Source organism: Coptis chinensis, chromosome 6 (genome assembly GCF_015680905.1).
Source record: "Coptis chinensis isolate HL-2020 chromosome 6, ASM1568090v1, whole genome shotgun sequence".
Classification (NCBI taxonomy): Eukaryota; Viridiplantae; Streptophyta; class Magnoliopsida; order Ranunculales; family Ranunculaceae; genus Coptis; species Coptis chinensis.
In genome coordinates, this window is record NC_141461.1 from 21,393,292 (window position 1) to 21,408,279 (window position 14,988).

The 14,988-nt window shown below is 36.2% G+C and overlaps 1 protein-coding gene across 1 annotated transcript; it reads left to right on the plus strand.

Moving 5' to 3' along the window:
- The first annotated feature begins 655 nt into the window (after positions 1 to 655).
- Positions 656 to 1,286, plus strand: LOC147492066 (zinc finger BED domain-containing protein DAYSLEEPER-like). The gene is made up of 2 exons (XM_086567389.1): positions 656 to 919; positions 1,008 to 1,286. The coding sequence occupies exons 1-2, from the start codon at positions 656 to 658 to the stop codon at positions 1,284 to 1,286; spliced, it is 543 nt and encodes a 180-aa protein (XP_086423515.1).
- The last annotated feature ends 13,702 nt before the right edge of the window (positions 1,287 to 14,988 follow it).

Sequence of the window (14,988 nt, forward strand, 5' to 3'; positions counted from 1 at the left end):
CCTACTACCCACACTAGTATTGCTTTGTCTGAGAAAATTTATAATTTATTAAAGCGAGTGAGGAATTTAAAAGAAGTTGTTTTCTATGACTTTAGACAATGGTAGTTCTAATGATTCATTTATTGGTTTATTGAAGAACCAACTTAATTTGAAGAATGCTCTATTATATAATGGTGAATTTTTACATATTCATTGTTGTGCGCACATTCTAAATGTTATTGTTCAAGATGGGTTGAAAGTAATTGATTGTTTTGTTGTAAAGATTAGAGAGTGTGAAGTATTTGAAAGGTTCATAACAAAGAAAGCAAAGATTTTCTAATTGTATTGCACAAGTTTCTCTGGAACGTAAGAAGGCTTTGCGTCAAGATGTTCCAATTCGTTGGAATTCTACGTTTCTAATGCTTGAAAGCACTCTTTACTAACGTAATGCTTTTATTTATCTAGAATTAAGTGATTCGAATTATAATCATTGTCCTGTTGGAGAAGAGTGGAGTAGGGTTGAGAAGATTTGTAGGTTTTTAATTAGGTGTGTTTTATAAGTAGGATACAATATCCTACATCAAAATTGTTCTTTCCGCAAGTGTATATGGTGCAAGATACTTTGGCCAAAGCTTTACAAGATGGTGATTATTTTCTATAGTCCATAGCTGTTGAAATGAACAAGAAATTTGAGAAGTACTGGTCAAATTATTCTGTGATCCTTGCCATTGCTATGATATTAGATCCTCGATACAAGTTAGAATTTGTGAAGTGGTGTTACAATAGGCTTTATGGTAAGGATTCCCCTCAATTAGAAGTTGTTTCTACTAAATTGCTCTCTCTTTTTGCTCAATATATGCAAAACTCTAATGGGTCTGCAAGTACCACTGCAAAGAATCCAACAAATCATTCACCAAATGGCCTCGATACCGTTATGGAGGTAAAACAACATCCACATAGTTTTTTAAATATATTTTTATCAATTTTATATTGTTGTGATTAAGTACCTATCATATCTTATGATCTAGGATTTTGACACATTTGATGCTGAAGAAATGTCTACTAGTAGCAAAAAAAGTCAATTAGAGTTATACTTGGATAAGCCAAGACTGGATAGGAAATTAGAGTCAGATGTCTTTCTATTTTGGAAGGGCAATCAGTATCGATACCATGATCTCTCTTTGATGGCTCATGAGATTCTGTTCATTCCAATAACAACTGTTGCCTCAAAAGCAGCTTTTAGTATTGGTGGTAGAGTTGTCGATAAGTTTCATAGTGCCTTAAGCCTGCAACTGTCGAGGCTTTAATTTGCAGTCGTGATTGGATATTTGGATTGACAGGTTTGAGATTTTTTTTTTCTTTTTCTTTTTTTTTTATTGTCCTGCCATTTTATTTTATTTTAACATCAAATGGTTTCTTTTTAATGTTGATGATATGGAGACCAATGTAGACAAGTTGTGTGAGGATGTTACAAATTTGATTGTGAATGATAACAATGGTTTAATTGTGCCTGAGGTTGAAGAAAGTGGCTAAGAGCATTCCCAATGCAAGTCACTATGAGGGGAAATTGAGAGTTTTCACCTTTGTGGACCAGAAAAGACTTGCCCAATACAAGGGTGACAATGATGGTGACTTATAACTAACTCACGACGAGGGTACCAGTTGCTACCGAGATTGTCACTGAGTTGTGAGCTTCAGACGGAACCTTTTATTTTGTCTTGTGTGTTTTTTTTTATATTTTTTCGTTTTTTTTCGGATGGAATGAAACATTACGTCCCGCGTGTTTTTTCGACTTTTTTTTTTGGTTTTTTTTTTTTTTTTTTTTTTTTTTTTTTTGGGATGTTTCATTCCGTACAGCCGTTTTTTCGATTTTTACATTCAGATGGAAGCAAACATTCCGTCCGAGGTTTAAAATCACCTCTGCATTGGGGAACCTTTTCTTGTTTTTACCACAAAGGTAGCAAAAAGGGGAAATAGTCTTACGTGGAGGTGAAAAAAAGTGACTTGCATTGGGAATGCTCTAATATAAAGGAAGGCATAAAAGTTTAACTGGTTGCTTTATGAGAGATTGAAGTCATGTCAATGTATCATTTTGTGTTACAATAAAACATGACTTATTAATAAATTCAGACATCAATAAAATTCAACATTAAATCCATTAATATATGATTGTTTGTGTTTGCAAAAGTTCAAATTTACTTGTGGGTTATCTGTTAACCCGATCCGAGTCTGACCCGCTGGCTTATTGGGTCACGGGTCAGGTAGTTCAGATTGGACCATCTTGATATGTTTATCATATGGGTTGGGTTTGGGTTTGCCTCTCAACCTGTCATCCGATTTCAACCCAGCACGACCCATGCATTGCCACCCCTATTATTGATGACTCTGCCCTTGTCTTCTTCACTCCACCCCCTTTCTAATTTCTTTTCATGTAATAAACTTTCTCCTTAAACTCCGATTTCATCACCTCTAATGGGCTTCACGATCTCATTATTCTAATTGCTTCTCATTCTCATCACAAACCCTCATCAATAACAAACCCACGAACACCATAAACACCAATTTCTAAACCTCATCATTAATACCATCTTTAAACCTCAACATCAAATCCTCTTCCTCAAGGGATTGCTTCATAACTCCTTCATTCTAATAATCCCAGTCAGCCTTAGAAGCCTAAACAACTAGAAAAAGATATATAGCAAATAAATCCAATGTTTATTAACTTCTCATCGTTGTATCGAATCCCTCAAATTTCATAATTAAATCTTAATATTTTTGAAGTATTCACTTTCTAATAAAGCCATTTCATTGACTTACCTTTTAAAGTCAAGTTTATTAAGGTAAAAGAAGGTTAATTTTTTAATGGGTATTGATAAGCACCAAAAACTGTAGTTTAAACCCCTTAATAGTATTCTATTTATGCCAATTATATTATTAATAATATGATTTTACTACTATTTACTTGCATTTATGTATTTCAGGATTTGGAGTGGAATAAGTGTTAAAATGATGTCAATTGTGCGTGAAAAGAAGCTAAATTGATTGCTAGGTGAGAACCATGAAGAAAGACCAAGATTTATGAAGAAAAAAGCCCAAATCAAAGGAGTCAACCAAAAGTCAGCCCGGATTGAAAACTGTTGAAACGTTAACAAAACTTCAAACAGACATATCTTTGGACTCAGAGCTCTGTTTGAGGCCTATTTTATATCAAAATAACAGGCTCAAAAATAAATTTCTAACCGTCCAAGCCTCGACCCATTTGTAGTAGTATAAGTCAATGAAAAAAGCACAACAGTTTAACACTATAGATTTGGACTTTAATTATTGGACCCTAGTGAAATATTTTAGCCCATGAGTTCAAGCTACTATGATGGAATTTTGACCAAGCCGTGTAAACCCTATTTGTTCTATATAAAAGTAGAGGTTAACTTCATCTCTAGACAGATTTGGCCCTGAGAAGGTGTCATATGGGCGACTGCACATGACCCCCAATATACAAGGCCCCAAAAAATAGTTTTAGTGGAAAAGGCTTATTTGGCAAATCAAAAGCCCAAACCAACCAAAATCCCAAAAAACCAAAAAGTTCACAATAATCAACCGAAATATTCTCTCATATTCTCTTTCCTCATTAAATCTTCCTAATTAATAACATTTTCTTTTGGAAAATCACTCCAATTGTTTGAGTCGCCTCAATTACTCAATAAAAAAAAACTCATTCACCTTCTGACCATCTTGTATCCTCTCATTCTCAATAATTTCTTTCATTATAATTGTGGATTTGTATTAGTTTTCAAATCTCAATTACTTATTAACCTAAATTTTGATTCTCCTTCAAGTAAGTTAGAAATTAAAATCAATTTTCCCTTTCTTAAATATTGTTTCAATAACTCAATTTAACTTAAATTAACTTTGAAAGCTTCATTGATGATTTTGCAGCAAAAAATGCGATGAAGGGAAATATTTCGATGATCCATTTTGTGTTGATGGAAGACTCGAAGAGGGCTACATTTCATCGTTTGCACAAGGCCATTAAAAACTGATCAGCTCCCAAATGTGCATTTTATTACCTTTATATTACTGCATTATAACCCTTCTTACGCATAATGAAATAACAACTCATAGCTTTTATTGCCTTTTTCAGGTTACAAAGCAATTCATATCACTTATTATAAAAGTTGCGCTTAGCATCAAAAGGAGCCTTAATTATGCTTAATATGAAGATCCGAAGCTGCTATAAAAAAGTGTTGAAAAAGTCAAAGTCAAAGGTCAATTACTCAAAACTAGAGAGTTGAAAGTCAAGTCCTTCACTGAAAAGACCAGAGATAGATGTCCTTGACACAAAAGAAGGCTTTCTCTAAAACCTATCTTGATCAAGATGAAATCAAAAAGGAAAAGGAAAAAGCAAAAACAAAAAGCAAATGGTAAGGTGTCTCAAATCTAATGGGAGAGGGCAAATCAGTCTTTTGTAAAAGTAGGGGTATAAGAACCAAAAGTAGGCGAGAGAGAATGCACCTAGACTTATTCTAGTGTCATGTAGGATTTATTTTCTAGTATTTTTTTTTCATTCAAGTCATTTACGTTTTGTTCTTGATTTTCAATCTTGTTATATACTTTTTCTTATTCAATCAATCAATCATTCTTCTTTGTTGTTCTTTCTTGCAATCAATCTTTCCATTTCTTTCAATGTTTGTGCTTCCAATCTTTCATTCAACAAGTCTTTTCAATGTTCTTCATACAACTAGTTAACTAAACAAGTCCTAAAAGAAGTCTACATTCCTTTATTCTATAAAACTCCCAATCATTCTAGCTCCAAACAATTTATGGGGAACCACATTCAGAACAACTTTTAAACTCTCACAACAACTAATACTTCAAATAGCTCCGCTGATCAGCTCCCAAATGTGTGTTTTATTACCCTTACATTACTGTATTATAGCCCTTCTTACGTTTAATGAAAAGACAACTCAAAGTTTTTATTGCCTTTTTTTCAGGTTACAGAGAAATTCAGACCACTTATCATAAAAACTGCGTCTTAACACCAAAAGGAGCCATAATCACACTTATTATGAAGACCAGAATCTGCGATGAAAAAGTGCTGAAAAAGTCAAAGTCAAAGGTCAAAGCCCTCAACTCAGAAGACTAGAGATGAAGGTCCTTAGCACAAAATATGGAATTCTCTAAAACCTATCTTGATCAAGAAGAAATCAAAAAGCAAAAGGAAAAAGCAAAAACATAAAGTAAAGTGTGAGGTGTCTCAAATGTAATGGAGAATGGCAAATCAGTCATTAGCATAAAGTAGGGGTATATAAACTAAAAGTTTGGGAGAAAGAATGCACCTAGACTTAATCTAGTGTCATGTAGGATTTATTTTATAGTCTTTTTTCTTTCAAGTCATTCTACTTTATTGTTCTTCATTTTAATCTTGTTATTTTGCTTTGTTATTCAATCAATCAATCTTCTTTATGTTGTTCTTTGTTCCAATCTTTCATTTCAATCATTTCTTTCAAGGTTTGTGTTATTTCAATCATTTACAACTCAAGCTTTCAATGTTCTTCATAACTAGAAACCAATTCAAGCCCTAAACTAAGAGTCTACCTTCCTTTCTTCAACTCCCAACATTCAAACTCTAAATAATTTATGGTGAACTACATAAATTTTTTTAAGATACTCCAAACTAGTCTACTTCAAATATCGCCACTACCGGGGATCAACAGACTACTTCAAATGGCATCGCCATCATGGATTGAGCAAGAGTGCTTGGTTAAGCATCTAAGAAGAAAGCACCATTCTCACCATTTTACTTTTTATTTTTCTAATTTTTGTTGATTTATTTCATTGTTTTTCATTACTGACTTACTTTTCTACAAATCCAGGTTCAAGATCAGCATACTGGAAGGGAGCTGAAGCTGTGGCTGAAAACCGACATAACTTGGATGGAATCCGACACGCAACCGCGAGGGCGACTTCGCCCTTGCTGGTGGGCGGCCGCAAGGCAACCTCAGCATTCCGGCGTCCAGTTTTTTCACAGTTTCGTTGTTTTGCGATGTGTAGTTGAACTCCAAGCCCAGATTTTGTAATAAAGTAGTATAAATCAATGGAACTTGATTGTAATAGATAGAGATATATATAAAAAAAAAAAAAAAACGAAAAAAAATAGAAAATATGAGTTTTGATTGATTGTATGGATGAACTTGGGTGAACACTTGGTTGAAGTTCTAAACTTACCAAGAGATTAGAGTTTTCATTGCCTTGAGAAGTTCAAGTGTGCAAGGTGACTCGTGAATTATACGCTTGCACACTTTGAATCAACTTGGTAATCAACACTCTAACTAAGTTAACTCAAGTTAATCTAGATAATCTATCTTAACTAGTTAATCTATTAGATTAGTATAGTATTAGTTTAGTTTTATGTTTCGGGCCCTTGAAGGCAAAGTTGTTTAATTATCAAAAACCCAACTTGTGGGCTTTTTAAGTGGACCTTTATTGTAACCTAAAATAGGGAAAAGCTTGAAAGGTTGGGCCTGATTTTCAGATCACGCGCCAACCGGCGTGACTTTCTCCTCAAGAAACTTGTTAGCATGGCTTGAGAGGTAAATTCTAAACCTCCTCGAAGCCCATGTAAATGGATACCTTGTGTGTTCAAGCATGTTTACGTGATTGTTTGAAATTTAATTTTCGCATTGCAATTTACATTCACGCATAAGGTTGAACCCGAGCCATATAACAACCATTGGGAATTCATTCCCTAATGCAGGTAAATCGGGCGATGCTTGATTCTTGAAGCCCTAGACTAAAAAAATGAATTAAAATCAATCAATTAGAGCCCAAAGTAGTCACGCTCCTCCAGAAAATAACAAAAATATAGCCACAAATATTTAGAGTAATCAGTTATCAGATTCCGGTGGACCAACTACCTTCCTCACCTCTTCCCCCAGATTCATTGTGAGTGAGATTCTTGGTAGCACACCACTCAGTGAAGTGACTGCCTACTCTTCTGAGAAATGTAGTAGAGCCATCCTAGTCATGTGCCCAATTGTTTCCTTGAACAGGGCATAGTAAATTATAGACCAAAGCAAAGTTTTCAAAACTCCATACTTGCAAAAACGAATTTCGATTTCTTAAGCAAACTTTGCATCGTTTGTGCATGTTATAGTTTTGTGGTCTTGCTAAAGGTGCATGATACTACGTTCAGGCACTACAGGTGTTAGCAAGAATAAAACTTACTCACGTAGGAGAGCACGTCATCCTAGACAATCTCCTATTTCTAATTCTCCATCAACTTAGATGGTCGACGAAGTAGTGCAAGTTGAAGAGCCTCTCTCCAACTTCTACACACTGTCACAAGATGAGCCTCCAACTTGTGAACGACTCACACCGCTCACGAGCAATTTTTGCATTCCACCGAACGTGTTCAATGTTCTACCCATAGTCCACGGGTTAGAACATGAGTTACCGTACGAGCATCTACGTCGGATACATGAAGTCTACAATAATTTCCACCATCTGGGCATCACCGATGATCAGGTTAAGCTACGAGTGTTTCCTTTCTCTCTAGCTGGTAAGAGTCATGCTTGAATTCTTTCTCAGAAGCCCAATTCTTTAAATACATGGGAAAATGTTGTGTTCTCCTTTCTGAAGAAGTATTTTCCGCCGAAGAAAGTAGAAGAGATAAGAAGTAAGATACAGTTCTTCAGGCAGAGTCCAAGTGAGATATTTTCTGAAGCATGGGATAGATTCTCTGACCTACTCCATTCATGTTCTTACCACAAACTAGAAAAATCCACTCTTGTCCAATGTTCCTTCAAAGGTCTTCTTCAAGAACACAAAGTAACCCTCAACATCATGAGTAATGGTAATTTTTTGGATAGAGGTGCAACCGAAGCCTTAACCTTTCTTGAAAACCAAGATGAAAAGAGTACCCATTGGGGCGACATAAACAATTCCAGAATATCCCAACCCAATACATCTAAGGCTAGTGGTATTTTTGAGGTGAAATCAGATCTAGAAATCAAAACTTTAATCGAAATCCTCACAAGAAAGATAGATGCCCTCACAACCAAACAAAAAGACCAAACCCCTCATCCTATCATGAACATAAATACCACACCATGCAATTTATATCTAAGCTTAAATCATATAGATGCCACCTGTCCCTTCATCACAAACATATCATCACTTCAACCAGAAGAAATATGTGCTTTCAACGTACCAAATGCACCATGGAGAAAACATCCAAACTTCACTTGGACAAATATTCCATAAAACTAACCACCACCAGGCTTCAACAAACCACCAAATACATTCAGACAAGGACAAGGACAAGGACAAGGTACTTATAACAATAAGAATAGAGCATTGGTTCCATCAACAACCAAAGAGACCTAGTTTCCATTACACCATCAACTAGTGTCCAAACAAAGAAGCCCACCGAAATAATGTTATATGTCATGCAACAACAAACCCAAATTCTAGCATCCATACAACAATCTCTGAACTTGTTAGCCCAAGACAAAACCCAGAAAGGTCTGTTTCTAGGACAAGATATTCCAAACCCTAAACCAACAAACACAGCCTTTGAAGCAACAAGTGACATGAATGAAGCTGGAGCGCTAAAAACTCTCTCTTGATCATCATATCTACGAGGATTAAATCCTCTTTTCTGCGATGTATTCCTTTCCCATTCCATCCCATCTTTTGCTTTAAAGGGAATACATCACTAAGGTAATTGGACCCTCCATTTGGAGTGTGTGGTTGTAAGTGCCAGAGCCTTAGTCCACGTATATCTTGCATATTCTTTGTAAAATACTTTTTACTTGTCGTTTGAGTAAATGTGAACCTGTGGAGCGAGTATACAATTTTTCTTTTCTTTATTTTACATTTCCTTTTCAAAATAGTTGTTGTCTTTGTTCTGTTAATAATAGATTCTCGATACATCAATAGTTATATGATTTTTCAAAAACAAAATGGGCAATGGAGTTTTCATAGACCAACCCCTAAAACAACGTAATCTAGGGGTGGTTTGAGACCAGTTTTGCTTACTAAGGGTCGCCTATATCACTGAGCTATTCGCCCGGGTTAGGACATTCCATGTCTTGCGCAGTAAATCTTATAACTCGCGTAGCTGAAGCTCTATCTATCTAGATTGGGTTCGCCACAAAGCCGACACGAAAGTTGCAGGATATTATATGTTATGGTTTGTTTTCTAGAAAAAGTATTAGTGTCTAGAATCACAGCTTTCTGAGTACGAATTTCTTAAAATATCTCTCCATAGTTTTAAAAACTAAAGGATATAAAAATAAAAATTATACGCCCCGGAGTAACCAAAATGATACTGGATTCACGTATAATTTTATCTTCTTGTCAAAACCTCTATATAGTTAAAGATATATTTTTCTTGAGAAAACAAACTAAAAAAAAAATGAGTCATCTCCAAACGAGAATTAAACAAATAGAATAACCCAAAGTGATACTATTCTCTATTTAATTCTATCTTTTGCCTCTACCTCTCTATTTGTCTCGATAATCTGACGTTAAAAGACTCAAACTTATACAAATTTTCAAAAAAATCATTTCTTCTAAAAAAAAATTTCCCCTTCTCAATCTCTCTCTTTCTAAAAACTTTTCTAAAAACTTTCAAAAATATATTCTGTAAAGAACAAAAACCCTCCACTTAGCAAGACTAGATATATAAGTTTTAATGATCATATGCAAGCACTTCCTAGAAAACTGCAACTAAAGATATGGACACATATACCGAAAATCATTCCTGCTTTAGGTAGGAGTTCATACATATGTAAGAGACGAGCTATGAGAGAAGGTTGATGCTCAAACTGTCAAACACCAACTTGTCCCAGTCTTCAACCTCATAGTGAAAATTCAATTTTTAAGGTTTTCATGTGCCAACCACCTGCTCATCGAACTCAATTGAGAAGAGTAATCCAACCATCTGGTTGGGATTGACTCAAGTTTTCAAAAACTTCAAGTCTTGGGGATTTGACTTAAAACGACACACCTTTTTAAAATTTCAGTCAAACTTATACAAAACCCAAAATGTTCAATTAAAGTTTTCCTTCTTTTGTTTGTACATATTTCCCTATAGTTCCTTTTTGTTTCTTTCCCGTATCTATTTTTATCCACCATTAGATGTGAGTGTACCCTATATCTTTGCATGGTATTTTTTATACTGATTGTTTTGGTACCTCATGGGTCAAGATTGGACGAGTAAAGAAGTGCAGATCGGATCTTGAAGTTGGCAAGGCACTGAGGACAAGATCATAATTTCCTGATTTCATTTGGGCTTGGGCCAAAATTTCATTTCAACTAAAAAGGCACATGCGAGGCACGTACCATCAAACCTATTTGGTCCACGTGACCGCCCAACCTCCCATTTTCTTCCCCAAAAATTTCTAAACCCTAGCTGCCCAAGCCAACTCGCAACCGCCCCTATCTAGCTCGCGACCGCCTGCTCACCCATACAAACCACCACCTAATTTTTTTCATAGCCTGCTCCATTTTCAACCCCCATTGCAACTAAAAACCCAAATTTTATCAATCCCTACTCTAAATGGCTCGAGTTCTTAAAATTGCGGAGGAGCAAAATTTTCAAAACCTCTTCAATTCCGATCTATCTGAAGTGCACTTCAAGGTTGAGATTAGAAGAAGAGGATGGGAACCCTTGGTTTTGTTGGAAGGTGCGAGTTATTCTCCCTTTCTTACTCTTTTGTTTTATAACCATATGCTTAGAGGGGCAGATGACCGCATCACGGTTGTCAAGGATGGTCGCTCGCTTGAGCTCACCAAGGAGGTGGTGAGTGGAGTTCTGGGGATTCCTCTGAAGGCTTATGTTCAGACAGAACAGTCTCCAGACAATAAGACTATCGATGTGATGATGGTAGAGACACTTTTCGAGGGGGTGAAAAACCCCAAGTCTCACTACGCGTTTCAGAGTTCACTTCGAAGGAATCAATTGGTAGTATCTCATTGGAGAGCCTACAACCTACTAGGTTCAGCCAAGCCTTCTGATATCAAAAAGGCGATGCTCCATATTCTATGGATTCTTCAAGAGCATAAGAACAGCTTCTGCATTGTCACCTTTTTTTGGGAGCAACTCTGAAAACCTAAGAAGTCAACCGCCTCTCTACCAGTGCTATTCACCAAGATCATGCAGCACTGGGGGTTTGAGGATACAGATGCCATAGTGGAGGTCAAGGATGCTACTATAGGTTCTATCTATGCCCACTGCGTCCAGAAATTTTGGCTTCCACTTGCCACCAGAGCCGCCTAGTAAGCATGCCCTACTGAGAAAGTGGATTACTTCGCTGAAGATTCCACTTGACAATTTACTCAGCTCATGGATGGAATTCACTTCTTCCATGCAGGTTAGAAGATTCTGCATTCGTACCTCCACCAGCTCAGGCAAACTCAGGGAGTTATCATAGCAGAACAGTAGACCCTCAGAGAGGAGTAGCGGACCTTCCAGCTAGAGCAGCGACATTTTCAACACAGTGTCACTAGAACACTGTAGAGCATTAGAGATGCGCTCCTACATAAAGATGGACACGCTAGGACCCGAAGCCATCCAGGAGAAGGATCTTCTCGACGTCGAGATGAGTCACGCACGGATTCTGACTAGGCAGCTTCCTAGTGTCCGTATAGATACTTTTTTATCTTTAGTTATTATTTATTTTCCTTTATTATGACATTTAGTATAAGTTTAATTAGATGTTTAATATTATATATGCATACTTTATTTGTTTTCTTGTAGAATTTGGTATATGAGTAGAAGGTAATACAGATACATCAAGAATGAGAGGTTTTTGAGATATTGGTGAAGAAAACTCGTAGTGGAAATCCATTGCTCCGTATAGTCGCTTGTTGATTCTTCAAATGAGTAGCTTCAATCCTAAACTCCTCTAGTTCAACCTTCATCTTTCTATTCTCAGACTCTAGCTCAGAAACTTTCACATCTTGCTCCTACATTAAAAAAAAACACAATCAAATTCTCTGCAACAACATAAATCGAACACATAAAACAGTACTAAAAAACTTACAACAATTGAAGCAACAATTTGGACAAGGATCCGGAGCCTCATATAACCGATATATATTAAGAAAAGCATTCTCACCAAACTTTGCTCTCTTAGTTAAATTATCAACTTCTTCTTGATATCCTTTTAGTAACGTATTAAACATACTCAATTTCTCATCCGTAGACGCTTTCTTAAAATCTGCCAGCACATTATTAGTTTAATTACTCATCCGATAATAATAATAATAATTAATAAATCATGTATACCTCATGTGCTTTTGGCGAGCTTTCGTCTATTTTTCTGACTGTTTTCTTGATTTTCAGCAATTCTAAGTCCTTGTTCATCTAACACACTTTTCTCTTTCTCTAAATCGAAGTCTATATTTGAAAATAAACAAACACGTGGGGAAATAAATTTACTACAAATATAAAGATGAATAAAAAGATCGATGAAATAAGTTTTATTTACCTCGCCAAAAATTGGAGACAATTAGAGTGGGAGATGGAGAGGAGGAACTACTACTCCCTTCGTCTCTCTCCACTCCACCACCTTGTCCCGACACCACTTCCATACCTACTCAACTATTGGAGCTATCAAGCATCTAATACAGATACTTTATTATATACACCGATTCCGTAGAACTATCGAGCATGTGGCCATTATTATTTTACTTTTTGCCAAATAAAGGAGTGTCAATCCCATAAAGTGGGGTGCATATACCGTGCCCCTTCATGAATGGCATGCATCAGCATTTGTTTGTATATAGCAGTGAGTTTCTGAGACCAAGGTTAGAACAACTAAGTTCCATATCCTGTGAGAATCTAGCCAAATGCCTCATCTGACTAATTATTAAGTAATGGCACAAAGGATGTCCGGATAGAAAGACCACATGTCCACTTGCTTGATCACCACGCCATATCCTAAGAGAGAATTTAGGCCCTTTTTAGATCGATATAGCCAAATAAACGTTAAAAACCCAAAAAGATATTTTTCCTCTAGTTACCCCTCTTGAGCCTTCACCATTTTCTAAAAGCCTTTTTATTCTTAACCATAAATCCCTAACCCGTTACCACACACAATAATAAAAAGCTTACCCAGGTGACAAGTTAAGAATTGGATGGATATTAGAAAAAGAGAAGTGAAGACCTTGTACAAAAACATATCAGTTAGTTGCTTCGAAAAGAAAAGAAAAGAAAGACCCATAAAAAAACCAAAACTCCAAAAGTTTAAAATCAAAAGGAGACGATATTAGAAACAAAAAGAAAAAGAAACAAAAGCAAAGTTAAATATCCCGAAATTCAAAAATCATATGGAGTCACAAAGCCAAAGGGTTAAAAGAATGTATCACAATTCGGAAGCAAAAGAACAAAACTAGGTTATTCTCTAGTTACAAGTATCTTGAAGACCCAGTTTCTCAACTTATCAGATTTTGTTTTTCCCTTCTTTTTTCTTTCTAAACCATCACCCTAGCCCCGTAACTCCTAATAAAAGACCTCTAGCTCAATTAGGAATAAGATGGTGTAATAGTAAATGGTAAGCGTTATCAATCGACTCCAGTTTCTTTGGACGTCATTTGAGTATGCGAGGAATATAAGTGCATGTTGCACTTTAGAGAACGAACCTTGAGTGAATCTATCAAAGAGTTATGATTGCAACACACCCCTGTGAGAACCCTCCGTAAGGACGCTCTCCAAATGTCTCAGAAACAATTCTACTTTTGTATTTTATTCCACATGTTTTGCGCATTTATCTTTAGATGATTAAATTACTATACATATGTTATTCTAAGTTCAAAGGAGCTTGTCCTTATTCCCCGCTAATGAGATATATGGACTTCTGAGAATAAATAAGGAAGCAATATCCTTATTAAGATAGACGACGAAGTAGTGCAAGCTGAAAAGCCTCTCTACAACTTCTACACATCGTTGCAAAATGGACCTCCATCTTGTATACGAATCACACCGCTCACGAGCGACTTTTGCATTCCACCTAACGTGTTCAATCTTCTACCCATATTCCACGGGTTTGAACACGACTTACCGTACTAACATCTACGTAGATACATGAATTGAAGTACGTAATACTTTCCACCATCCGGGCGTCACCGATGATCAAGTGAAGCTACGAGTGTTTCCTTTTCACTCTAGCTGGTAAGAGTCATGCATGGCTTCTTTCTCAAAAGCCTGATTCTTTCAATACATGGGAAAATGTTGTGTTCTCTTTCATGAAGAAGTACGTTCCGCTGAAGAAAATAAAAGAGATCAGGAGTCAAATACAGTTCTTCAAACAGAGTCCAAGTGAGACATTTTCCGAAGCATGGGATAGATTCTCTGGCCTACTCCATTCATATCCTCACCATAAACTAGAAAAATAAACTCTTGTCTAATGTTTCTTCAAAGGTCTTCTCTAAGAACACAAATAACCCTTGACATCATGAGTAATGGTAATTTTTTGGATAGAGGTGCAACCAAAGCTTTAACCTTTCTTGAAAACCAAGCTGAAAAAAGTACCAATTGGGGAGACATAAACAATTCCAAAATAGCTCAACCCAGTACATCTAGGGCTAGTTGTATTTTTGAGGTAAAATTTGATCCTGAAATCAAAACTTTAATCGAAACCCTCACAAGAAATATATATGCCTTCACAACCAAACAAAATGACCAAACCCCTTATCGTGTCATGAACATAATACCTCACCATGCAATTTCTTTCTAAACTGAAATCATATAGATGACATATGTCCCTTGATCACAAACATATCATCACTTCAACCTGAAGAAGTGTGTGCTTTCAATATACAAAATGCACTATGGAGACAACATCTGAACTTCGCATGGACTAATAATCCGCAAACCCATCCTCCTCCGGTTTCAATAAACCACCAAATGAATTCAGACAAGGACAAGGCACTTATAACAATCAGAATAGAACATTTGTTCCATCCCATTTTAACCAGGAATATCAAAACCCACCTATCAAC